The 24,948-nt window shown below is 44.3% G+C and overlaps 1 protein-coding gene across 1 annotated transcript in view; it reads left to right on the top strand.

Moving 5' to 3' along the window:
* Window positions 1-16,452, top strand: part of GXYLT2 (glucoside xylosyltransferase 2) — a 211,710-nt gene extending 195,258 nt beyond the window's left edge. Inside the window, exons 5-7 of the mRNA XM_078661877.1 lie at window positions 133-256; window positions 8,512-8,684; window positions 10,843-16,452. Coding sequence (XP_078518003.1) covers window positions 133-256; window positions 8,512-8,684; window positions 10,843-11,025 — 480 coding nt within the window. The 3' untranslated portion in view covers window positions 11,026-16,452. The remainder of the gene's footprint in view (window positions 1-132; window positions 257-8,511; window positions 8,685-10,842) is intronic.
* Window positions 16,453-24,948: the final 8,496 nt, after the last annotated feature.

Genomic DNA, 24,948 nt, shown 5'->3' with positions numbered 1-24,948 from the left:
TGGTTATAGGGCGTTCTAGCAAGCTGCATTAAATAATATAACACTCACCTGTTAATCTGTTTACGGCGCTCATGGGGACTGATGATTCGCACTCTAAAACTTTGAAATAAAAAATGACATTCTGTCTTACAGAACAGCATGATACCGTCTGGCCTCTCGTGGGAGGAGATGTTATACCCCTTGTACCAAAAATACAAAACCTACATCACGTGGGGCGACCAGGACCTTCTGAACATCATCTTTTCATTTAATCCAGGTACCTTCTATTTTTATTCTCTGTATTTTGTTAACATTTTGTTTTATGAGTATGCAGAAACTATTGTTTGTTTTCAGTTAGTTAACTTTTATTCAAGTATTTATTTTCCTTATTTATCAGAAGTGAATAAGTGGAAGGCCTTTTCTGAACACCAAATATTTTCTGGGTAGCCTCTAAGAAAGGAGACATTGCTGCCTCGAGTAGTCCGAGTGTTACCAGTTCATAAAGCAGCACCCTTGCTGTTACTTTGATGGATGTCTTTTTTAAAATATGAAAGTAAGTTTTAGATATATGTTAAGACACCAAACCATGCCTCCTCCACTCTTCAGCTACTAAGAAAATAATTTAAAAAATGGTAGCTGATTTCGCTAAACAAATGCACATAAAAATGCATAAATTATTGTTTCTTTCATAAAAATACTTACTTCCTGGTGGCAGGCTAAGGCTTATCTTTCATCTTAAAATGATGTGTATCCCTTGATAGACGTTAAGACGTTTTATGCAACAACTTTCCCATTTCCCACCCCCTGTCATAGCCGGAGGTCGGGTACATCCCTCTTGGAAGCCACTGAAAGTCACTTACAGCAGGCACTGCGCATGCGCAGACCTTCTCTCTTCAATTATTGAAACGCACAGAACTGTCAGGGCCCAACAACTAATGACACCTCCCGAATGTAAAGGTTCAAATGCAGCTTTTAGCCGGACCCATATATTACATGCAGGACTCGTACACAGCTCCCTCTTTTCCTGTTCATTTCCTCTCTTCCTTTTCCAATCGTTAGATTTATTGTCACAGAGAAGTCTGGTAAACACCTAATGGCTCACCGCGGTACACTTCGTTTCAGTGCCTTGTAAATTCATTTAATTGACTTTTCTGCTTAATGTCTTCGGCCTATTTACAATGCCAGTTAAATGACAATTGCTTCATTAAGATAATCCTAATCATCTTTATTAACATACCGGAAAAACAAAAAAACCTCTTGCAGTTAGGAAACATATTGATGTTGTCATCAAATATGAATTATATTTGCAATTTAACTCATTTGTTTAAAACTACAAACTCAGAGTTTCTCTTTTCCTTTTAATCTTCCCTTGAGATGCTGATAGTTTCTCTTCGCCTCTTAATGTTCTCTGAAGGGGCTGAACGTTTCTCGTAGTTAAAGTTCATTAGAAATTCTGAAAGTTGCTTTTCTCGATTTTTTAAAGTTTTGTAAGGTTTGCCTAAAGTGTCTCTTCTCTTTTTATTAATGTTCTCTAGAGATGCTGAAAGTATGTTTTCTCTTTTTAATGTTCTCTAGAGATGCTGAAAGTATGTTTTCTCTTTTTAATGTTCTCTAGAGATGCTGAAAGTATGTTTTCTCTTTTTAATGTTCTCTAGAGATGCTGAAAGTATGTTTTCACTTTTTAAAGTTCTCTAGAGATGCTGAAAGTATGTTTTCTCTTTTTAATGTTCTCTAGAGATGCTGAAAGTATGTTTTCTCTTTTTAATGTTCTCTAGAGATGCTGAAAGTATGTTTTCTCTTTTTAAAGTTCTCTAGAGATGCTGAAAGTATGTTTTCTCTTTTTAATGTTCTCTAGAGATGCTGAAAGTATGTTTTCTCTTTTTAATGTTCTGTAGAGATGCTGAAAGTATGTTTTCTCTTTTTAATGTTCTCTAGAGATGCTGAAAGTATGTTTTCTCTTCTTAATCTTCTGTAGAGATGCGGAAAGTATGTTTTCTCTTTTTAATGTTCTCTAGAGATACTGAAAGTATGTTTTCTCTTTTTAATGTTCTCTAGAGATGCTGAAAGTATGTTTTCTCTTTTTAATGTTCTCTAGAGATGCTGAAAGTATGTTTTCTCTTTTTAATGTTCTCTAGAGATGCTGAAAGTATGTTTTTTCGTTTTAATGTTCTCTAGAGATGCTGAAAGTATGTTTTCTCTTTTTAATGTTCTCTAGAGATGCTGAAAGTATGTTTTCTCTTTTTAATGTCCTCTAGAGATGCTGAAAGTATGTTTTCACTTTTTAAAGTTCTCTAGAGATGCTGAAAGTATGTTTTCTCTTTTTAATGTTCTCTAGAGATGCTGAAAGTATGTTTTCTCTTTTTAATGTTCTCTAGAGATGCTGAAAGTATGTTTTCTCTTTTTAATGTTCTCTAGAGATGCTGAAAGTATGTTTTCTCTTTTTAATGTTCTCTAGAGATGCTGAAAGTATGTTTTCACTTTTTAAAGTTCTCTAGAGATGCTGAAAGTATGTTTTCTCTTTTTAATGTTCTCTAGAGATGCTGAAAGTATGTTTTCTCTTTTTAATGTTCTCTAGAGATGCTGAAAGCATGTTTTCTCTTTTTAATGTTCTGTAGAGATGCTGAAAGCATGTTTTCTCTTTTTAATGTTCTCTAGAGATGCTGAAAGTATGTTTTCTCTTTTTAATGTTCTCTAGAGATGCTGAAAGTATGTTTTCACTTCTTAAAGTTCTCTAGAGATGCTGAAAGTATGTTTTCTCTTTTTAATGTTCTCTAGAGATGCTGAAAGTATGTTTTCTCTTTTTAATGTTCTCTAGAGATGCTGAAAGTATGTTTTCTCTTTTTAAAGTTCTCTAGAGATGCTGAAAGTATGTTTTCTCTTTTTAATGTTCTCTAGAGATGCTGAAAGTATGTTTTCTCTTTTTAATGTTCTCTAGAGATGCTGAAAGTATGTTTTCTCTTTTTAATGTTCTCTAGAGATGCTGAAAGTATGTTTTCTCTTCTTAATCTTCTGTAGAGATGCGGAAAGTATGTTTTCTCTTTTTAATGTTCTCTAGAGATGCTGAAAGTATGTTTTCTCTTTTTAATGTTCTCTAGAGATGCTGAAAGTATGTTTTCTCTTTTTAATGTTCTCTAGAGATGCTGAAAGTATGTTTTCTCTTTTTAATGTTCTCTAGAGATGCTGAAAGTATGTTTTCACTTTTTAAAGTTCTCTAGAGATGCTGAAAGTATGTTTTCTCTTTTTAATGTTCTCTAGAGATGCTGAAAGTATGTTTTCTCTTTTTAATGTTCTCTAGAGATGCTGAAAGTTTCCCTTCTTTTCGTAATGTTTGCTAGAGATCCTGTAAGTTTCTCTAAATGCGACGCCCCCACCACGTCGACCGACGCCAACCTCGCAGGCAAAGGACTCCACACATGGATCTCCATCTGCGCAGACGAGCTCGCACCCTTACGTAACCCCGACACACTGCGCCCCAGAAAAGCCACCTGGTTCACTGCCGACCTCCAAGAATCCCGACGCACCTGTAGACGTCTTGAGAAGAACTGGAGAAACAGCAAAACGCCAGAAGACCGCACCACCTACAAGAACGCCATGACGGAATACCACCAATGAATGATATCCACCAAAAGGACCTTCATCCAAAACAAGATCCTCGCCAACGCCGGCAACTCCAAGCAACTCTTCAGCATCATCTAGGAATTCACCAAACCCCCCAGCGAAACCACGGACATCACCCCTTCCCAGGACCTCAGCGACAAGCTCCGATCCTACTTCCATCTGAAAATCAAGGCATTCTACAACAACTTCAATGACCGGACACCCAACTCCAAATCCACTTCCTGCTCCTGCAATGCCATCCAGCCCACCATCTCCTTCTGGACCCCAGTCACCACCGAAGATACCACATCGACCACGAACTCCATGACGCTGGCATACAAGTACCCACCTTCGACTGCATCCACTTGCTCCTCACCAGCAGATCCCAAAGAATCAGACTACTACCCTTTCTCTCCAAACTCACAGAAATCAACTGCGGACTACCCCAAGTATCATCGCTCAGCCTCACACTCTTCAACATCTACATGCCCCCCGCCATCATCAGACAGCACGGACTCAGCATAGTATCCTGTGCCAACGACACCCAGCTCATCCTCTCCCTCTCCAAAGACCCACTCACCACCAGACTCAACTTCCAGGAAGGAATGAAGGACGTTGCACCCTGGAAGAGCAGAAACTGCCTGAAGCTCAACTCTGAGAAGACAGAAGTCCTCGTCCTCGGACCCTTCCGCTTGGCATGGGACAACAGCTGGTGACCTACCGCCCTCTGCAGCCCCCCCCCACACCCACGAACCATGCCCGAAACCTCTGCATCGTTCTCGACTCCTCCCTCTCCATGACCCGACAGGTCAATGCCGTCACCTCCAGCTGCTTCAACACCCTCTGAATCCTCCGAAAGACCTTCAAGTGGATCCCCCACGAATCAAGAAAGGCCACCACCCACGCGCTCATCACCAGCCGGCTGGACTACGGAAACGCCCTCTACGCCTTGATCAACAAGTCTCTGATCCGCAAGCTACAAACCATCCAGAACACCGAAGCCAGACTCATCCTCGACATTCCTCGACACGAGCACACCACCCAATACCTACGGAACCTCCACTGGCTCCCTGTTGAGAAGAGAGTCACTTTCAAGATACTCACCCACGCCTACAAATGCATCCACAACACCGGACCCCAATACCTCAACGAGAGACTCTCCGTCCTCGTACCAGGTGGAAGAACCTTCTCCTACATCACAACCAAGACCTGGAACAAGGTCCAGCTCAACATCAGACACGTCCCCTCCCTGAACATCTTCAGGAAGATGCTCAAGACCTAGCTCTTAGAATGAACGGAGCTTTTTAACCTCCCCCTCCGCCCACCCAGCACCTTGAGACCCTCATGGGTGAGTAGCACGCTTACAATTCCCCTGATTGATTGATTGAATGTTCTCTATAGATACTGAAAGATCCTCTTCTCCTTTTTAAAGTTCTCTAGAGAGGCTGAAAGATCTTCTCCTTTTAATGTTCTCTAGAGATGCTGAAAGTATGTTTTCTCTTTTTAATGCTCTCTAGAGATGCTGAAAGTATGTTTTCTCTTTTTAATGCTCTCTAGAGATGCTGAAAGTATGTTTTCTCTTTTTATTGTTCTCTAGATATGCTGAATGTTTCCCTTCTTCTCTTAACGTTCTCTAGAGTTGCTGAAAGATCAACTCCAAATTCTAAATGTATTTGATAGTTTGAGCATTTGTGTCATCAAAAAACATCCATAGGAACATTGTCATTCCAGTACAAACAGACAATAAATAGTGTAATTTAAAATCTAAAAGAATGCAATTAAATTGATTCATATATTAAATAATTAAAAAATGTGAACACGCATACTCCCTTAAAATACCTGCCACTGGACATTTAATTGCCCCACCGATGTAAAACCTACAAACAGCAGCCACCGCCACAGGTAAATCGGATCAAGTGGATGTATTCAAGCCTGGTGTCTTAGGATTTCTAGCATTTTGCCTCTGGTTATCCACAGTCGAGGCGGTTTCACGTTTGCACCCGCTATGCTTCTGGTGGGTAGGCTCAATATAAATATCAAATGACAGAGAGAGGACTGAGTATCTGTGGGGGCTAGTTCACCTCCCCTGGTGAGAACAAAGGTATCAGGAAGAACTAGCTCACACGCTAGAAGCTAGATGTTTATGTTTGGAAAAAACATTTGTTTTTTATGAAAACCCTCACCCACCAACCTAGTTAGTGGCATGCTTCCTTATCGTGTCCCACCCAAGGTGCCGAGTGCACCTCGGGTGTGCTTCGATGCCTGATCTACAGGGGAGCTGGTTTTGCGTGTGAGTCAAAGTCATCTCCTGTCTCCAGAATCTGAGCAGCGACCGCAGGAGGTACAGGAAGCGAGCAGACGACTTTGATGAAAGTGTGACTATAGGTTCTGCCCCCGCGGGATTCATGTTGCTCTTGATCGAAATCTCATCCTTTTAAGCAACGACGGTAGGAAATCTCCTCCGTTTCAACGCACCTTAGCGAGTGCAACACTTCTGGTCACCACAATTACCTCTGACCATCACGCCCTGCACTTACACACCAACACATACGTCCTGAGGAAAGCCAACATATGTTGCAGTCTGGCTGAAACATGTAGACCTGACCTGATTGGATATTAGAGACATAATTTAACCTCTACCCATATCCACCCCCGTTTTTAAGCACTGTCAGGGGGCCCATTAAATACTGACCCTTATTCGAAGCGACTCTTTGGACAGTTTTTAACTCACTTTAGTGGCATCACTGCACGCCCACCACACTCAAACCCAGCTGCACTGTAGATCAGGCTAGGGTAGGCTCAATAGCCTGCACATTGGGACAAGCCATGTGGATCTGGGTTGTACATAAAGTGGGCAAAAGAACAAGAGATGCCCCTCACTTTCACGTTTATTATTACGATAGAAACAATACTGAGAGCCCTGGTTCATCTTTCTCCAACCAGCAGTGAAAACTCCTACAGGGAGCGAATCATACCTAAATTGAAGGTACAGACTAGGCCTGGGCGGTAAATTACGTTCCGCTCGCGGAATTTGGGTGATTTTGCGTTCTGCGGAGAACGCGGAATTGCCAAAAATTCAAAATGCGCAAACAGCATTCGCGAACAGGAAAAAAGCATGGCAAACGGGCGGAACAAGCAATACCGCATTGTTCGCGGAACTCTGCGCGTGCTCGCGGAGATTTTTTACCGTTTCGCTGAGCTTGGTGTAGCGCGACTACGTACATTCTACCGAACCCTAGTACCAACACCAAGCCCGAACAAGGCAAATAAAATCCAGAAATTCTTTGGCCTTACACACTAGTTTTAATAAGAGGAAGGCAATTGTTAGGGTCCCTTGTGAGGTTGCGGGTGAGTGATCCCTGAACCTAATGGCCATATCTTCCATCCTTTTTTAGGTCGAGCATTCGAGACCTCTTGTATGAACTTTAGTATATACTTATATGTGTATGTACTTTGAGGGCTCTGGAGATCAGCCCTAGGACTTGTCTGCTTCCACATAGGGACTTTTTTTCTGTTCCACTGCCTCTATTTAACTGTCTTGATAGAAAATGACCAGTAGAGGTCAGTAACATACCAGAATTGCTTTTTAAAATTTTCTGGCAACTGCCTCTATTTAACTTTATTTATTGAAAACAACCAGCAGACGTCAGTAAAATACCAGAATCACTTTAGCATTCTTTAGATTCTAATCCATATTAATCGTCTTCCATGAGCACCGGTAGACAATAATTTTTTTTTTTTTCAAATCTTGTATTTTCAGTGATATGACCACTGAAGATCCCGATTTTATATTAAAAACAGAGCTTTGGACTATACCATTTCTGGCTGAAATGCAATATTTATCTCCATGTGTTCCCATACCTGGCGTGTCATGCAGTTTGGTGCTTACTTTCCCTCCATGTTAAAGAACAGTAGATGTTTCAGCACCCAGGCTAATGTGCTACATAGCTAAATGCATATAAAGTCACAAAAGGGAGACCGATTGCATTTCAAATGCTTGTTTATCTAGGGCTGCATTCCCGCTCTTAATCAGTTGTGGCTCACTCCAGAATTTGCCCAGACCCAACTCATTCCAACCCTTTTTGAGTGCCCCATTTGATTTTGCCCCCCACCATTGGTCGAGATAACTTCCTGCACACCGCGTCTTAAGAGGGACAATTCATCAGTGCCCCAGATTCTGATCCAATTCAATAGGGGTCTCAACGCCACCAGTGAGGAAATCTCATAAGTCCCCAGAACCATGCAAAGCGGAACCAGAGGGACGCCCTCCCCTAGGCTCACCAGACTTCTAATAACATTGGGGCATATTATCATGAACGGCGTTAACATTATCGCCGCTTTAGCGGCAGAAAACTGCAGCGAAAGCGGAGATAATGGGTTGATAATACGCAGTAGAGAATTCCCATAGAAGCCCAGGTTCACACCAGAGCCTGGGATTCTATTGGAATTCTCAAGGGCATATTATCAAGCCCATTATCGCAGCTTTAGCGGCAGTTTTCTGCCGCTAAAGCGGCGATAATGTTAACACCGTTTCTTGATAATATGCCCCATTATTCTCTGCTACACTCAGGGGACTGGTGTTGGAAACCCCCCACAATTCTGCCTTATAAAGGGCCACCCCCCCTTACTTGAGGCTTATAGGTTTCCACTTCTGGACCCCTGTACGTCCATTAGTGGAAATCTATAAGGTCTTTTTGACCAACTTGTAGCTCCTGCCCGTTGCTTTACGGTTAGGGTACTCTTCGGGATTTGTGGGTCCCAGGATCCAGGCTTGTCCAACCTCTTTTTATTGTTCTCTGGAGATGCTATAGGTTTCTCTTCTTATTATAATGATGTACTCTAGAGATGCAGAAAGATCCTCTTCCTTCTTTAATGTTTTCTAGAGATGCTGAAAGTATGTTTTCCCCTTTATATCTTCTCCTTCTTTTCCCCTAGAGATGCTGTATGTGTTTCCCTGCCAGTGGAACTACAGGCCAGACCACTGCATGTATGGAAGTAACTGCAAAGGGGCGGAGCAGGATGGAGTTTCTGTTCTCCATGGTAACCGAGGGGTCTACCATGATGACAAGCAGCCCACCTTCAAGGCGATGTACGAGGTGATACGGGAAGTAAGTCTTCTGCAGTCGTGAGGGCGCGGATTTCCAAGTTATGAGCTGGCTTCTTGGTCTGGCTACAATATGTTCAATATGACCCCCTGGCCTATCGCTGCACCTCAACCACCCACCTCGATCTGTGTCAAATGGGCATACAGACACCAGTAGGGAAGTTTCTACAGGTACTCAAAGTTCCTCCTAGCCATGCCCAAAGTACGTACTGTAAGGAACGGAGGCAGAGCCTTCTCCAAAACAGGCCCGGAATCCTGGAATGCCCTGCCGCTATATCTTCGCGCAGAACAAGACCACAAGAGGTTTCGCAAATCACTCAAAACCTGGCTTTTTCAGCAATAACGAGAGACCAGTCACAGTTATCTGAGTATTCTGCTGGCGCTGTGAGACCTACGGGTGACACATGCACCTAACAAATACCAAATACATACAATACATACATAAAGGGGTTTGAAGAAATATAGCCCTTAGCCAGCCCTGTAACAGATAGGGGTGTGACCGATGCCTTCTCACCTGCAAAGACAGAGCTCCTAGGTATAAATAAATGGTCGAGAAGATGGTGGCGTGGAACAGCGCCAACAATATCTATCCTGGACAGTAAGTGTTGGCATCAGCACTTCCTTTTTATGCATAGGCATCATAAGTACCAATGCCAAGCGCGAGGGTTCGAATCTGGTCAAGAGTTTAATATACTGCATTTGAGGCTCTAACTGAACCTGGAGCCTGCCTTGTCCAGGTGATACAGGGTCTGTGTAGGAGGCTGGGCGCGCTCGCCTTTCAGTGGGAAGCGCAGTGAGACCGGGCTGTTGGTTTCTGATGATGGCTATAGGTGCCACCCATCATTAGATCCCTTAAAGTCCTTGTCCTCTCCACATGAGCGGGTGCTCTATCTGTAAAAACGAAATCAGATGGCAAAACGCTTTGGGAGAGCCAGTAGGAAAATAAGGCGACTGCCTTAGGGCACCATCAGAACTGGCCACCAGAGCACGCCAGATTGCAAGAAATCACCCCACAAATGTCCTTGTTGCTAAGCGGAAGGGTGCACCTGGACTACAAAATGTCATTGTGCCTGAGACTCTGAAATGGTCACACAAGCGTCAGTAAGTAGCTGCGCTGCTCGGGGAAAGGAGTGCATGTTAAGACCAAGAGGCCGGATTCACAGAATGAACTTAAGACTCAATCCTAAACTTACTACTATTTTGATATTCACAGAATGAACTTACTACTTTTGGTATTCACAGAATGAACTTACTACTATTTTGGCATTCACAGAATGCACTTACTACTTTTGGCATTCACAGAATGAACTTACTACTTTTGGTATTCACAGAAGTTAGGATTTTGTCTTAAGTCTGTTTTAAGTCTGTCTTAAGTCTGTCTTAAGACAAACTTAAGACAAAATCCCAACTTCTGTGAATACCAAAAGTAGTAAGTTCATTCTGTGAATGCCAAAAGTAGTAAGTTCATTCTGTGAATGCCAAAAGTAGTAAGTTCATTCTGTGAATGCCAAAAGTAGTAAGTTCATTCTGTGAATGCCAAAAGTAGTAAGTTCATTCTGTGAATGCCAAAAGTAGTAAGTTCATTCTGTGAATATCAAAATAGTAGTAAGTTTAGGATTGAGTCTTAAGTTCACTCTGTGAATCGGGCCCAAGATGCCTGAGGATGTCTGACCTATAACGATAATTAAAAATTAGTTCTTGATTTAATATAGCGCTTATTGCCACAGATGAACTGTTTCTAAGCACTGTATTTATCAGATGTTTCTATCAGACAATGTAAAGGTATAAAGAAAGTGTTAAATGTCTTGTCACTCTGGTACCCCTTAAATACTTCTGTTGCAGGGGCCCCTGTCAGTCAAGCATCCACTGTTAGGCAGGCGTGTGACTGACTCTCCCAACCCCAGATGGAGGCCTTTCCTAGCATGTCAGGGTGCCTTCAGGTCCAGTCCAGGGTTTCACTCACCAAAAGTCACAGTGACCCCATCAACAAAGATCTGTCAATAGATGAGACTGATGCCTCACATACTCCTGCACTTTCTGCAGGAGTACGTCGCACAGGCTCATGGGAGACGTGTTGTGAGTTGGCTGTGCCCTGATGCACGGGGTTGTATTATATGTGTTCTGTAATCTGAAGGGTGACCAGAGCTTTCTTCTCTTTCCAGTTTCCCTTTGAAGACAATCTCTACCAGTCCATGTATTACCCTCTGCAGTCGAAGTTTCTGGAAACGGTGCACACTCTGTGTGGGCGGATCCCACAGGTATTTCTGAAGCAAATCGAGAATACCATGAGGAGAGCCTTCGAGCGCCGCGTCATCGTCCGCGTCAAGTCCCGGAATCGATTCTGAGCGAGACTTATCGATCGATTCGACATTTGTTGTGATGTCTCTAAGACATGGAACTCTCACAGAAGCAGCAAAGGGAAGAAGACTGGAACCCCTGACCCTGGACTGGAACCCCACAACATGCACAAAAGAACATGGACAGGATACAAAAGTTTGCAAATTTATGGACAATATTTTTTGTTTTAGTAACAAAATAGTGATGCATGTGTGATATGTTTATATAATACTTGAAGTAGTATGTGCATTATAACAGCCAACACTCAGAGAGTGAGGGTGTTGGAAAAGGTTAAAAATATATCAAAATAAAATGCAAATTACCAAATGACTTTTCTTCCAGGGAAGTGAACATGAAAAGAGAAGTTGGATTTTACTGGTCATGTGACATACTGAGAAAATCAAGGGTGGATTTGTACCAAAGAAAGAATGGGTTGGACTTTTTCTAGCAGGATCTTGCCTCCTGCCACTCTCTCCCTGAGACTGGAAGAGAATTTCTTAAAATGAGTGCCACGTGGTGATCACAATTTGGTAGATCCCGGAAAAAGAGTCAACATTTGTGAAGCCAAAGTGTGACTTGAGACCCATTTCTGGAAGGCTGGATACCTTCCTGGACTGACCGGACCGGACATGGAAGGATCAAACATGCCTACAGCTGTGGGGGCACTGGGCCCCGGGCCCCTCTTCTTTCTTCCGCAGGCAGCAGTGACAGTGATCAGAAGGTGCGCGTCATCAGCAGATCCAACGCAGGTGACGATCCTCCTGCAGGCAAGCCTTGCATCGCTGCGTACTACAACCTTACTCATACCTGGGCTGCAAGTACTAAGGGCCCAATGCCCACCGTCGCTTGCTGTGAGTATGAGTGACTTACTCCTGACTTAGGCCAAGCTCACGCATACACTTGCAGGAGTAAGCCGCACTATTGGAAAAAGGTTCAATGTAATGCTTGTCATGATATCTTAACATCTGCTTCTGACAAAAGTGAATTTATTCCAGGTGCAGCGCCCACTGCAACAATCCCAATCTTGGTTCAATAAAGGGGGCGGAGACGAGAAACCAAGGGTGCCTTAGGGTGCTCAGAGCACCTGCATTTCGTAAATTAAGGGTGAGCAGCAGCAGGACACATTGGGCGGCTGGAAGAGTGAGACATATCACTACACATCAGGGATGCGTTGACCAGGAAAGGCACCCGCCTCTGCTGGGAGGTCACTGGGGGCTTTGAAATGGGTGTGGGGGGGGGTCACAGGCATGCTTTGAGGTCGTGAGGAGACAGGCACCGTATTTTATAAACTGTAGCGTGGCGCGGGATATGTTCTGGACTGTGCGTGATACATGTATAGAGGTATATTTCCTATAGGGGAAGGATAGAGGTATATTTTGCAGTACAGAGGTATTTGTTTATATCCAGGGAGGATAGGGGTCTTTGTTTATGGTCGGTGGGATACAGGAGCATTTAGTATTTTGGGGGCAACATACAGGTGGGTTTTATCTTTGGGGAGGTACAGGTATATAATGGATTGGGGCAGGATACCCCAATCCTTGCAACATTTAAAAAGAAGCTTAAAATCCTCCTATACAAAAGATGTTTTGCCTGATAGAGTATAAACTCTTCGCCGCTGCTTCCTATGGTATATTTCTCAGACATGGATGGGACTGGCTCGCTCTGTTTCTTCTCCTTCTATGGATCACCCTTGATCTCAGGTCTCTGATATGCTCAGTTCCCTCGCGGCACTTTCTTTATACCTGTTCTAAGACTCCACGGTTTAACGTTTCCTTGCTCCTTCCCGCTTCACTGACCCTCCACGGATCTTCCGCCCCTTATCCAAGGTACCCGTCACTTTTTCCCTGCTTTATGTTCATTCGTAAACCACCCCTCTTGGATTCTACTGGATGACATGAGGCATAACCGTATGTACACTATCTTTTCATTCATCTGTGTGCCTGCTTTAAAATATTTCCTCTTGATTATTACCTGGAATCTTAAATGCTATTTCGTTCTTGTTCCGCGTTCATGCTGTAGAAAATTGCAGGAATAAAATATTAAAATGAGAATTTTCTAGATTGAACAGAGGATAAATGTCTATATTGGATTAGCGGCAGAGCGGATGTATGTTTGCGGTTGATGCATGATATAGGTATGTTTTTGATTGGCGTCGGAGCACCAGTCTGTCTATTGTGGCGAACACAAGTGAAGTGAGAAAGAAGCTACTCCAGAGTTGTCCCCACAGGTCAGGAAACGGATGTGCCAGAAGTGTGAGGGCAGAGACAGCCTTGGGCTGGTTCTGTGTGTAGACCACAGCTGGTGTATGGAGCCATTCTGCTGCAAGATCTATGTGCCAGCCTCTTGACATGGATGTGCCTACATGAGGGCCAAAGACTGGTGGGTATAAAATGTACCTCCTACGCATGCCAGCATACTTTGAGGAGGCCCTCGTGTCAGTCACAGCTCAAGCTAGCTAGACCTATCCCAGGCCCACTGTCCTATTAGAGGCAAGTGCCTGGATGAAAACATCTCACTTCTCCGCCGTACTGTCGTTTCTGGGTACGTCACTAGGGAGATGTAGTTTGCACTTTTGACAGTATCTGTGGTTGTAATTCTAACTTTCACTATTCCTTTTGCGCAGTGCCCGTATCTGTACTTTACTCTTAACATTTGTGTTGTCAGTCTGAAGTGCCTGAAATTCTACTTCGAGGTGGGAGACAATATCTTTGTCTTGCTTTTCATTTAGTTCCTACCTTATCCTTTCTCTGGCTTCTAAGCTCTTTCTCATGGTGCTCTGCAGGCAGAGCACAGCATCAGAAAACACATTTCGCTACATGATGAGGGGCACTAATAAGACAGGGAGAAATCTGTTACCATTTCTGCAAACAGCCTTCTCCTGCTGGCGCTGTCAATGGTAGAGAATACTGTCTGATTTGTTTCTGTCAACTCATCGCTACATCAAGTATTAATGGACGCCAGGATACGTCTTCGGGAATCCAAATGACTCCAGGATACTTCCTCGGGAATCCAGATGACTTCAGGAAACGTCCTCGGGAATCCAGATGACTCCAGGATACGTCCTTGGGAATCCAGATTAATCCAGGATACGTCCTCGGGAATCTAGATGACTCCAGGATACGTCCTTGGGAATCCAGATGACTCCAGGATACGTCCTCGGGAATCCAGATGACTCCAGGATACGTCCTCGGGAATCCAGATGACTCCAGGATACGTCCTCGGGAATCCAGATTACTCCAGGATACGTCCTCGGGAATCCAGATGACTCCGGGATACGTCCTCGGGAATCCAGATGACTCCAGGATACGTCCTCGGGAATCCAGATGACTCCAGGATACGTCCTCGGGAATCCAGATGACTCCAGGATACGTCCTCGGGAATCCAGATGACTCCAGGATACGTCCTCGGGAATCCAGATGACTCCAGGATACGTCCTCGGAAATCCAGATGACTCCAGGATACGTCCTCGGAAATCCAGATGACTCCAGGATACAACCTTGGAAATCCAGATGACTCCATGATACATCCTCGGAAATCCAGATGACTCCAGGATACGACCTCGGAAATCCAGATTACTCCAAGATATGTACTCAGAAATCCACATGGTCCTCAGGAATCCAGATGACTCCTGGATATATCCTCAGAGATCTAGATGACTCTAAAATAATATCCTTAGAAATCCAGTTGACTCCTGGATATATCCTTGTAAATCCAGATCACTTCAGGATGCATCTTCCGGAATAAAGGGGCAAAACCACAAATAAGAGTATTCATATGAAAACAAAACCCTGTTCTCGCGACAACAAACAATATGTGTGGAACGATAAAATGACTGTACTAAACTGCACTTGTGAGAAAGGGACAACGTATAACTAACTGATGGTTCTGCAGTGGTGGACATTAACTGTTTAAGCATGATTCAATGTCCAGTGTGTTGTGGTTCAGCTCTAGGCGGACTCTCCTGAGATGATCTTTGACATAATGCAAACCTACAAGGTCCATCAGCGGAAAGGTATCCACCACTCCCTTTATTATGATTGATAAGGACATCTATGTTGTATTAGATAACTTTCAATTCACAAATCGGTTAATTTTGGAATTCACCACACACATAAATGATACTATGTCTCACGAAGAATAGGTAGTGTTCGGAAATTGATCTACTTATGCGTAGCAGGTAGACGTGGAAGATCTTTGTCTGATTTCAGCAGATGCTCACCCTACCGCAAGATGTTTCTAATATCTTTATTTCGCTTTGCGGTTCTGCATTACAGCTATGACTTATCTCTGGTAATCTGTGGATGATTCTTCTCTGGAGGTCTTCCCTATGTGTGTTATACACTAAATTTGTCGCCATTGCTTCATGGCCCTTTTGAAGCCTCTTTCTTCTTTACATCTTTGTGATGTCTTAAAACATTTAGAAATTAAATCACTGCTCCGTAGAGTTCTCAAACACTTGCTTCAACAGGCTGTACGCGTGTGGTCTCCTAACGTGTAGGACTCTGGTAAGGAGGTGTCTTTCTCCTACACTGTGCTTGTCATTTCCCTCCACCTTTGAGAATCTGAAGATGAATGACTGAATACTGAAATTCAACTTTGTGTTGTTTCCCCAAAGTCCTGTCCAACCAGACATTGAAGGTTTGTTATTTTGTTACAAGATAATCTTAGACAACCTATGTGCCTTAAACAAGTGTTACATATGAGGCAATCCCTTTTACCAGGGGCACTCTCAGCTAGCTGTACGTTACTTGATGTATTTCCACCTTTCTAGGTTACTTGTTCAAGCTCACAGCAAACTATGAGACATTTCTGAACCTACTGCTCTGCCTTTGGCTAGCTAGCCCAGAGCTAGCCAATAGACAGAGAGGAGACAGACACCTCTGGAACTTGGGCATCTCAGTTTGAAGATTACTTGACCAAACAGAGTGATCTTGGACAGATTGCTTAATGTCCCTGTTTTACATTATCTAATAAAGCGTGAGCTGTACTAGCGGGCTGAAGACCAGCCTGAAGTGCTTTCCCACATGGACAACAAAGCAATGCAAAGACCTCTGCCTTAATGGAGTGAACGCATCTGCCCTCTTTGGACTCCTGCTGTGGCTTCCAGTGGCAGCAGATCAAACATGTTAAAATGAGCCTAGCTGTGCATGTATGATGCTGGAGCTTCAAATGTTTGTTTCCACAGGTGTGTCTTGTGTTAAGGATGCAGAGGCACCTACAGAAAGGAGCTCTTTGAACGTAACTGTTTCTCGTTGTAGTTGGAGACTGGGGCTTGCTTTGTATGTAACTGTGAAACAACTAACCCATTCTGCCTTTATTAGAGTGCCTCCATGTGCACGACGACAGCACAACTTGCCTCCCGGGGAGGTGCTGGTATAGCGTTGCCGTGCTTATTGGCCTTATGCTTAGTCCAGGAATAAATTTACTTTTATGAACATTAAGAGTTGTGTGTGCTTCATAAAACAGAACTTACCTACATGTAACCACATTTGTACCCTGCTTCTTTATACTGCTGGTGTCACCCCACACCCCTGCTGGGTACTGTTTTGTATGAGGGTACCGTGAGGTATGTATATTATGCGTTGTTGTCTGTCTGCTTGAGGTCTGGAGGGGTCCTCCGGTTGTTTTGCCTCGATTTTGGTGATGTGCGGGGGGCATGAAGGGAAGCTGAGGTGTGTGTACAAAAAGACTGGTAATTGCTGAGCACCCTCATGTGAGAGTCCCCTTATATGTGACACACTATGAAGACCGAAAACCCACTTGCGACTGGCTTCTACGGCTGGGACTGACCAGGAAGCCTGTAATCCTATGGGGCCGGTGTGTGACATTTAAGTAGGTTGCTAAACTGCTCATGCGTTGCACTTAAATCTATGCAGTATGGTAATTTTACTGAGTGGTAGGGTGGGTATGAAATCCACATTCTGATGTTTTCCACCTGTGACGTATCTGGAGTCAGATGCAGTTATTCAAACGGAATGGCATCAAACACATATGCTCTGCAATGTACCACCCTCGGACCATCGGACTTGTTGAAAGGTTCAATTATTTATTTATTGAGTTTTTGTAGAGATAATGTGACCCGAAGGTATCAGAGCGCTTTACACAATTTGCAAGTAGAAGTTACAAGAGTTACATATGGGGTCGTTACGATTACATGGGGTAAGCACAGATCCAAAACAGCTGTGTTCACTGACGAAATCAGAGCAGGTGCATGAATAACATATAGAGTAAATTCAAATACATGGGTATAAACAAAGATACATTGCAGAGGTGTCTACAAGAAATGTGTGTTGGCATAAAGTGGGCAAAGGTGTGTCGACTTAAAATTACAGTGTAGGTATAAGCATAACATGATACATGGCGACATTGTGTACCAGAAGTATAGAAAAGCATAACAAATCAGCATAAAAAAACAGTGTAGGACCAGTGTTGGCGTATAATGATCAAAAGAGCATGCAATGGAATGATATAAAATACCGGTGTAGTCTACGTAAATTTAAACTATAATATCGACGGGCTGATGAGTTCAGAAATATGCCCAAGGCCCTCAGCCTCTAGCCCAGTCCCACAAACCAACCCGTAGGCAAGGCTTGCACTGCACAGGGGCACCAAGCCAGGCTGTCGTCTGGTGCTCCAAGCGGGACAACCTTCCCGGTTGTCCCTGGCATTGCACAGACATCGGGAAGTCGTAGCATTCCGACCTCAACACCGAGGGCCGGTCAAGCGGCACGGGCCAGGGGAGGATGAACAGCAGAGGCATGCAGCGATTTTTTTCCACATCTCAGACATTTTATTATTTATTTATTTATAACGTTTTATATAGCGTGGACAAGATCCCGAAGGATATCAGAGCGCTTTACAAGTTGGTGGAAGGAAGCTCAAAAACGCAATGTCGACATCAAGTAAGAATACACAACATGAATAATCGCAAGATTCACAGACAAATGGCTGCCCCAATCACTCCAACCTTCACCTTAGCAGGTCGCAGGCGTCTAGCAGACTGGAGAGGTAGCGTTCATGTGCCCATCAGTTGGTCCTGGCTCGGATTCCCTTTTCCTTCAGTGGGGAATGGGGTGAACAGGGGCAACAGTGCTGTTGGCCGGCTGCAGGCACCCAGCAGGCAGCGAAGGAGGGCAGCTGAGGGCTCGCCTAACATCCGAATGGCCGCCTTGCCCTCTCCATCCCCCCTTTTTGCTGGACATAGGGGTGCAAGAGGACGGGAGAGCCAGGGAGCGCCTGAAGTAAGACCCAGCTCAAATTCTCAATTTGAAAACTGTGTTGACTATGTTTGCACATTCCCCCACATTAGTGTCAATAGAAGCATCTACACAGGGTATGTTCACTAACTCCGGGCGGTGCAGGTGGAGTTGCTCTACGCAGAGCTCTAAGGAGTTGGGCAAAAACTTTGCTCCACACCTCCCATCCCCACAATAACTGTTTTTCTAATACAATTACAGTTAAAGTAAATAAAAGTGCACTTACCTTTATTGCGGCGTCTCGGGCTGCCCTCCTCCTCCTCGCCTGCAGAATCCCCTACGTCAGACGTACGTCATGGTAGGACTGCGCATGCGTACGCACACACCACCCTCATTGAGAAATGTCACCAGGAAGTGGTCTAGCATTGGATTGTCCTCGCTTGCGCTCGCCAACGTAACACTTGCTAGCCGGGGGAGAGGAAAAACTCGGCTCCACCCCACCACGCAGAGTTTTTCAGAACTCCACGCTTTACACGGAGCACAGAGTGGCAAAAACTGTGCAAACTCCGTGAACGGAGTGGAGTTTACCACCCAGGCCTACCCCTGCTGTCTTTCTGGTCAAATTTATAATGACCCAAAGAAAGCTCTCGTTTTTTTTAAAACTGCAGAGTAATAAATTGAAATATTATTTGGGACAGGTGACTACCCACCTGAAGGAATAATCACAGCCCTTGTCAGGGTGAAACCTCAAAGTCACTGAATGAACCTGAGCTCAACTCACTGGGAAACATCCTTTACAACGGAACCGCTACAACGCGGTACCGTTACGACGCAGTTTTAACAACGACTTTCGCTGGAGGGCGCTCTAGGATAGGGGATAGTTTAATTTACTATCCAACACCTTCCCTACTATCCACGGGGACTGGTGTTGGAATAGTAAATTAAACTATTCACTATCAGCGCCCCCCAACGCAAGTCGTTGTAACGACTTGCGTTGAAAAACCTGCATACATCCAACCCACTTGTAGCTTTGGCACAGAGCTGACAGACTGAATTTAGGACTGTGTGTAAAGTATTAAGGCTGAACCAAAACAGCAATAAGGTCGAAATGCAAAACAGTCGAAGTTTCCATAGGCCCCGTCTGGTGGCATACGCATACCAGCACCGATCGTGAAGAAGCTTCACTCCATTCGAGCTGCTGCTAATCCAGTAAATCTTCTCAGAGGGATCGTCCTCGTGCACAAACACAAACTATCCAAATACAGCAAAGAGCCCTCTCCGGGCGCAGTGCTGACGAAGTGGTCTAGGTCGATGCCCCTTCGACTGATGGCAGTGATTGTGGCTTGGTGCAACACGCCTCCTGGCTCTTAAGTTCTGCTGGTTAGACTGCTGAATCTGGTCATAGCTTCAATGTCTTTGATCGGAAACCCGTGAGGTATGCCTTTGGTTTCCCAGGGCACCCCATAGTCTTGGGGGTGCTTTGGCTTCAGGGCACACTATGGAATACTCTGGTCTTAGGGCTTCACCCTATGGCCTGGTGATGCTGTACCTTCTGAGTGATAGCAAGCTGCTTGGGTTCATCCTTTATCAGGTCCTGGAAGCCCCCTTTTTCCTCAGGTCAAGGCCACCAGCTGTTTGTCAGTGCCATCCTTCAAGGCAGGCCCAAGGAGGCTCCTCCTGGGACCCTGTCAAACTCCACAGTTTTCTGATCCCAGACCGGGCAAGAAACGTGACTGGCATCACCACAACCCTGGAACACCAAGGAGTTTGTCAGTCACCACCACTGTGGAACCCCAGACAGGCTTAACGTAAGGCGACATGTTAGGTATTTATGCAGTGTCAAAAATAACAATAAAGTAGAAATGCAAAACAATAAAAAAAATCCCAAACCAAATTTGGAAAATAAACTAAAACTTAATAAACAATGTATTAAACAAAACACCAACATTAATAAATCCATTCAGGAGAACTGGAGATTTGATGTTTTAACGATTTCAGTAAGAATAGTGCAATGACAGTCGATGGTCGCGGTAGACCGGGACATAGACAGATTTGACTCTGACCTCGATTACATGTTCGTCCTTGTCAAAGATTTTACCTTCTAACTTCAGTCCTTTAATTTCCGATCCTCCACAGGAGTACACTTCTGTAGATGGCAGGCCCTCAGGGGGAGCACTTAGAGACTCACAGGGTGACAAGCAGAGGCAAACAGCGGAGTCCAGTCCAGGTCCCGTTGTCACCGGTCATCTGGACAGTTGCGGGAAAAGGCCTCTTGCAGTGTGTTGTGTCCCTGTAGTTTTAACAGGAGATCAGTCTTATAATCCTTGCAGTGCACTTCTTTGTCTTGGGCACAAGAGGGAGAAGGTCCAGTCCCTCAGGGCTCCTCTCGGGTTACAGGCAGCAGGTCCAGTCCTTCGGGGTCCCTCTCAGGTTACAGGCAGCAGGTCCAGTCCTTCGGGGTCCCTCTCAGGTCACAGACGCAGGCCCAGTCCTCTACTGTCCTTCCTTAGTTCCATTAGTGTTCTGTAGTGGGTGCTTGGAGATGCCACATTTATGACTGACACAAGCTAGCGGGTACAAGTGACTCGTGGGTACACCCGACCCAATGGGGTAACAGTTCCAGGGGCCAATCCTACCAATTTGGTGCATTTTTAAGATAACAAAAGTTTTCAGCCACACTAAACTTAGGTTCTGAGGACTGGGTGTACTATGGTAATCCTAATGTCCTCCAACATCTAACATTAAAAGCCAATTTGGAATAGCCAATGTACATACAATAAACCCCGAGACAGAAGTCTGGTAGAACAAAAGTAAGTTTTTTTAGCAACCGAACAATGGATAGAGTTAACTAAACCAATTAGTAATATGCCAATTTGATCATGTTTAAAGGGGACCACAGGCACTTTACCACTGGTTAGCAGGGTTAAAGTACACAGAAGTGTAACAACAGCAAAAATAAAGGGACCAGCAAGAGGCGCAAAATCCTGAGTGACCACACAGAATAGGCAGATTTCCGACATGCACAGTGCTACGTTACTACTGCTGCTTGCAGTGTTAGTATTACAAAATAAGCTGTTTGTTGTTATTCTCTGTAAAGTTAACTGTACATAAATAGTTACACTCACACGCTTGTGCGCTTAGGGCTATTTACTTTTTAAAAAATGAATGCTTGCAGCTGTACAACTTTATTGTCATCTAAAAGAAATGCCAAACTCTATCTTGTAACAACTTGACAGCAAATGGGATTCTGAACTTCAGGCAATTAGCACATTTTGCTCATCTGTTATCAATTGTATCACTTTTACTTATAATCTGTATCTTCATTTGCTTCTTTATAACAATAAAATTCTTTTGAAATGAAAACACATTATGTTTTTTTTTCAATAAGTGACAAGAAAAGAAAGTGATGGAATGGCCATGATGTACAAGGCAGTGTGTGCTGGGGGCTGATTTAGTTGATGGGGACCTGCGTTTGCTGACGAGATTCGTTTTGCTTTGTTTATTTCGAAGCACACGCAGGTCCCCATCAACTAAATTAGCCCCCACCGCAGTGACATCAGCCCCAGCTCAGCAGCATGCCAAAACGCCCGTCAGTCCGGTCTTGAGTACACCATCTGTAGCCCCACCGTCTTTGCACGTCGCACACATTTGAAAGACCTGCCCGGATATTTCATTTATAGTAGTGCTTCTCTGGTGACTATCATTCTCTATAGTATAACGAGGGCAGGCACTGTTCCCCAACCCTGGCCGGCCTCCGGTCGATGCATGGTACATTGGCTGACTGCTGTCCGACTTAGTGCACGTGCGAGTGGCACCCCTCAAGTCACTGCACACACACCCCTCATGACTCTCCCTGCAGTCCAAACAAGGGCTAGACAAAAGCCACATAATATGGAGTCCACCTTTGTCAACATAACCTCTTCTGTACCCCAGAAAGACCTTGGATGGTGATACTTCCTCATGATCACAACAGCTCAAGCAATGTAAAGATAAATAGAGACTTCTAAATAGGCGTGACATCGCATTTCAGTGCAGTGCTGCAGACACCTGTACTGACATGCGTTAGTCTAACCCACGATGCGTATTCCTCGGCAGGGCTGGTAAATCTATGGACACTGCTGGGGTGAAATTCCCTGGCGAATATCATTGATGAGCTACTGCCCTCTAGTGGACACTTTTGATATGAGCCTCATTTTGGACCGTTATTAGTTAAAGACATGGGGATTATTTGTGTTTGTTTTTTTTTAATTTTATTAATCAGCATCAATTAATCAATTCAGTGATACACATCAATGGAAGAAAATAAATAAATAAGTTCAGCATGTATTATCATCATATACTAAAAACATATCTTATCACAATTCCAACAAAAATATACAATTAACAATAAATCCTGATTACTACATGCATCTTAACGAAAGGAACAAAATAATGATCATAATACTCATCCATTCCCATTAATTCACCATTTGTATGGCCCTGTTACCATTCTTCCCCCCCTTTCAAAAAGGAAACCTCTTACTTCTGACTGGGAAGAATACTACGTATACCTGTGCACAGCTAATTACTCTCCAGCCTACATTGGATTATTTGAGTTTTAATGGCACCTTTTAGTCTTCATGAACTAATTTACATCTTTTCCATTCAATTGTTCCTGTACATTTTGCCTCTTTGTTAGTCCACTTGGTGTGAACCTTAAGTCAGTTATTTTTCAACTGTAATTGTTTAGTGGCTACACAAGGCTCCAACAGGCATTTCTCTGAGACATGTCTTGTTGGTCAGAGTAAGCTACCAAAGGCGGGAGCTAAGGTTCCTCTAGACTCCGGTTGCCTCTGGTGGGCAGCGCGGGAGCTCGGGGGCAGCTCCTGTTCTCCGGTGGATACTTCTTTCTGCAGAGTCCTTAACTTTATGTATATCCCCAGGCGCCCGACTGGATGAGGGAGATTTTGCAGCCCAGCAATCATGCTAACAGGCACATGCTCACTGCTGCGGCCAGAGTCCGTGAGTCCGCTGACAACAATGAATTTATGGTATAGGCCTGAGGCAATTGAGATCTGTGTTACGGCCTCTCACACCCTGTTATAGCATGGGCTCGGGTCCCATGCGGGACAGAGAGAGCAGCACAGAGTTTAGTGATTCTTCCCTCCTGGTTTATTATTTGAGCCCTATCCAAACAGCCGCAATGCCACGTGTTCACAGACAGGTGCTCTCATCAGCGTGCGTCGTGACTGTCACTCAAGACAGACTACTTTTGCACTTACCTGCGTGTGTCTGGATCTGAAGGCGGGGTGTTGGATTTAGGGGGCTTTCAACACTTGCCGTGCTGTAGGCTTTAAACTGCAATGCCCGGTGCACTGAATACCCGACTGAAAAATGCCAATCCTTGCTTGAAGTGGTGTCTGGTGTTTTTACACTTGGTGTGTAACTTGTCACTCGTTGTGCGACACTAGAGATATATATGCCAGGACATCAAGGCAGGCTCCGGTGATGCTCATGCCACTACAACTCTGAATGCCTCATGTGCACCCAGCAATACCCCTTCTACTTTGGTGGGGTCCAGTAAAGATCTGTGGGGCATATTATCAAGGGGGTTTATCTCCGCTTTTTTGGCTTTAAAAGCCAAGAAAGCGGAAATAAAATTATCTCCCTATTACCAGTTAGCGACAGCTAGTAGGAGATAGCGACCATCTTGGGCCCCACTTTGCATGTCAGTGATATTTATCACTAATGACATGCAAAGTGGGCGTGCCAAGATGTTAGCGACTGGAAACAGTCGCTAACATCGCTATCTCCTATTACCAACTTTTGGAGATATTCGCGCTAAGCGCGAATATCTCCAAAAGCTAACACCTGCCCCTGAGCAGTTCTTAGCCAGGTTATCCAATGGGAGGTGGATAACATGGCTAAGAGCATTAGCTCGGTAATGCATGAATATCGCTGACTTTTCAGCGGCATTCATGCATTTCGGCCGATTTTTATCGCTTAGGAGATAAACCTTGATAATAGCAAGGTTCCTAAGCGATAAAAATAGGCGATGCTTAGCGATACTTAGCGATAACAAAATTGTCTCTAACCCTACTTAGCGATAAATATCGCTATTTGTTGATAATATGCCCCTGTGTTCTCTACTAAACTGCTGTCTTGTATCGTCAGTGGCTCTTATTGCACAGCTTTGCTCCAGCGGTTCTACAGCCGAACCGCAGGTCCTTGCTCTTTTTGGTGTTAATTCTTAGCGGAGCCATGTGACCTGCTTTCAAGAGGTCCATAGCTGTCATTTAATTATAGTCAGCTGCAGCAGGGGTTTGCAGCAGTTTTAGATCTTCTAAGAGTTTTTCGTTGCTCAAATGGGTCTATTGTCTGATATTTATGTTTCCTCATCTTCATTGCTTGATTTCTGCTCGCAAGAAAGTGTCAAATGTCACTCATAACCACACTGAAATTATGAACATGTCACACATAGCAATCTGAAACCTTGGCCGCTTTGGATGGCAAGTGTCATGATACCATTTGCTGACTGCCTAACTTGGTTAGTCCCCGCCACTTACTTGGTTAGTCCCCACCACTTCTTTTTATCGGACTTGTGCCCACTGCCCTGCCACTCACCAAAAACCGTTTCCTCCCCTTGTGACAAATGTTTAGCTCTTACCTTCCCCAGGCTCCAGTACGCCACAGTGGTGGCAGGGTCTCTACCGAAGGGGTCGGTTCTGCTGCAGTCTGCAGCAAATCGCCCAGCAC

The sequence above is a fragment of the Lissotriton helveticus genome, chromosome 9, assembly GCF_964261635.1.
Source record: "Lissotriton helveticus chromosome 9, aLisHel1.1, whole genome shotgun sequence".
Classification (NCBI taxonomy): domain Eukaryota; kingdom Metazoa; phylum Chordata; class Amphibia; order Caudata; family Salamandridae; genus Lissotriton; species Lissotriton helveticus.
Note: the sequence above shows the minus strand (reverse complement) of the source record. Positions and strands in the feature narration are given on the sequence as shown.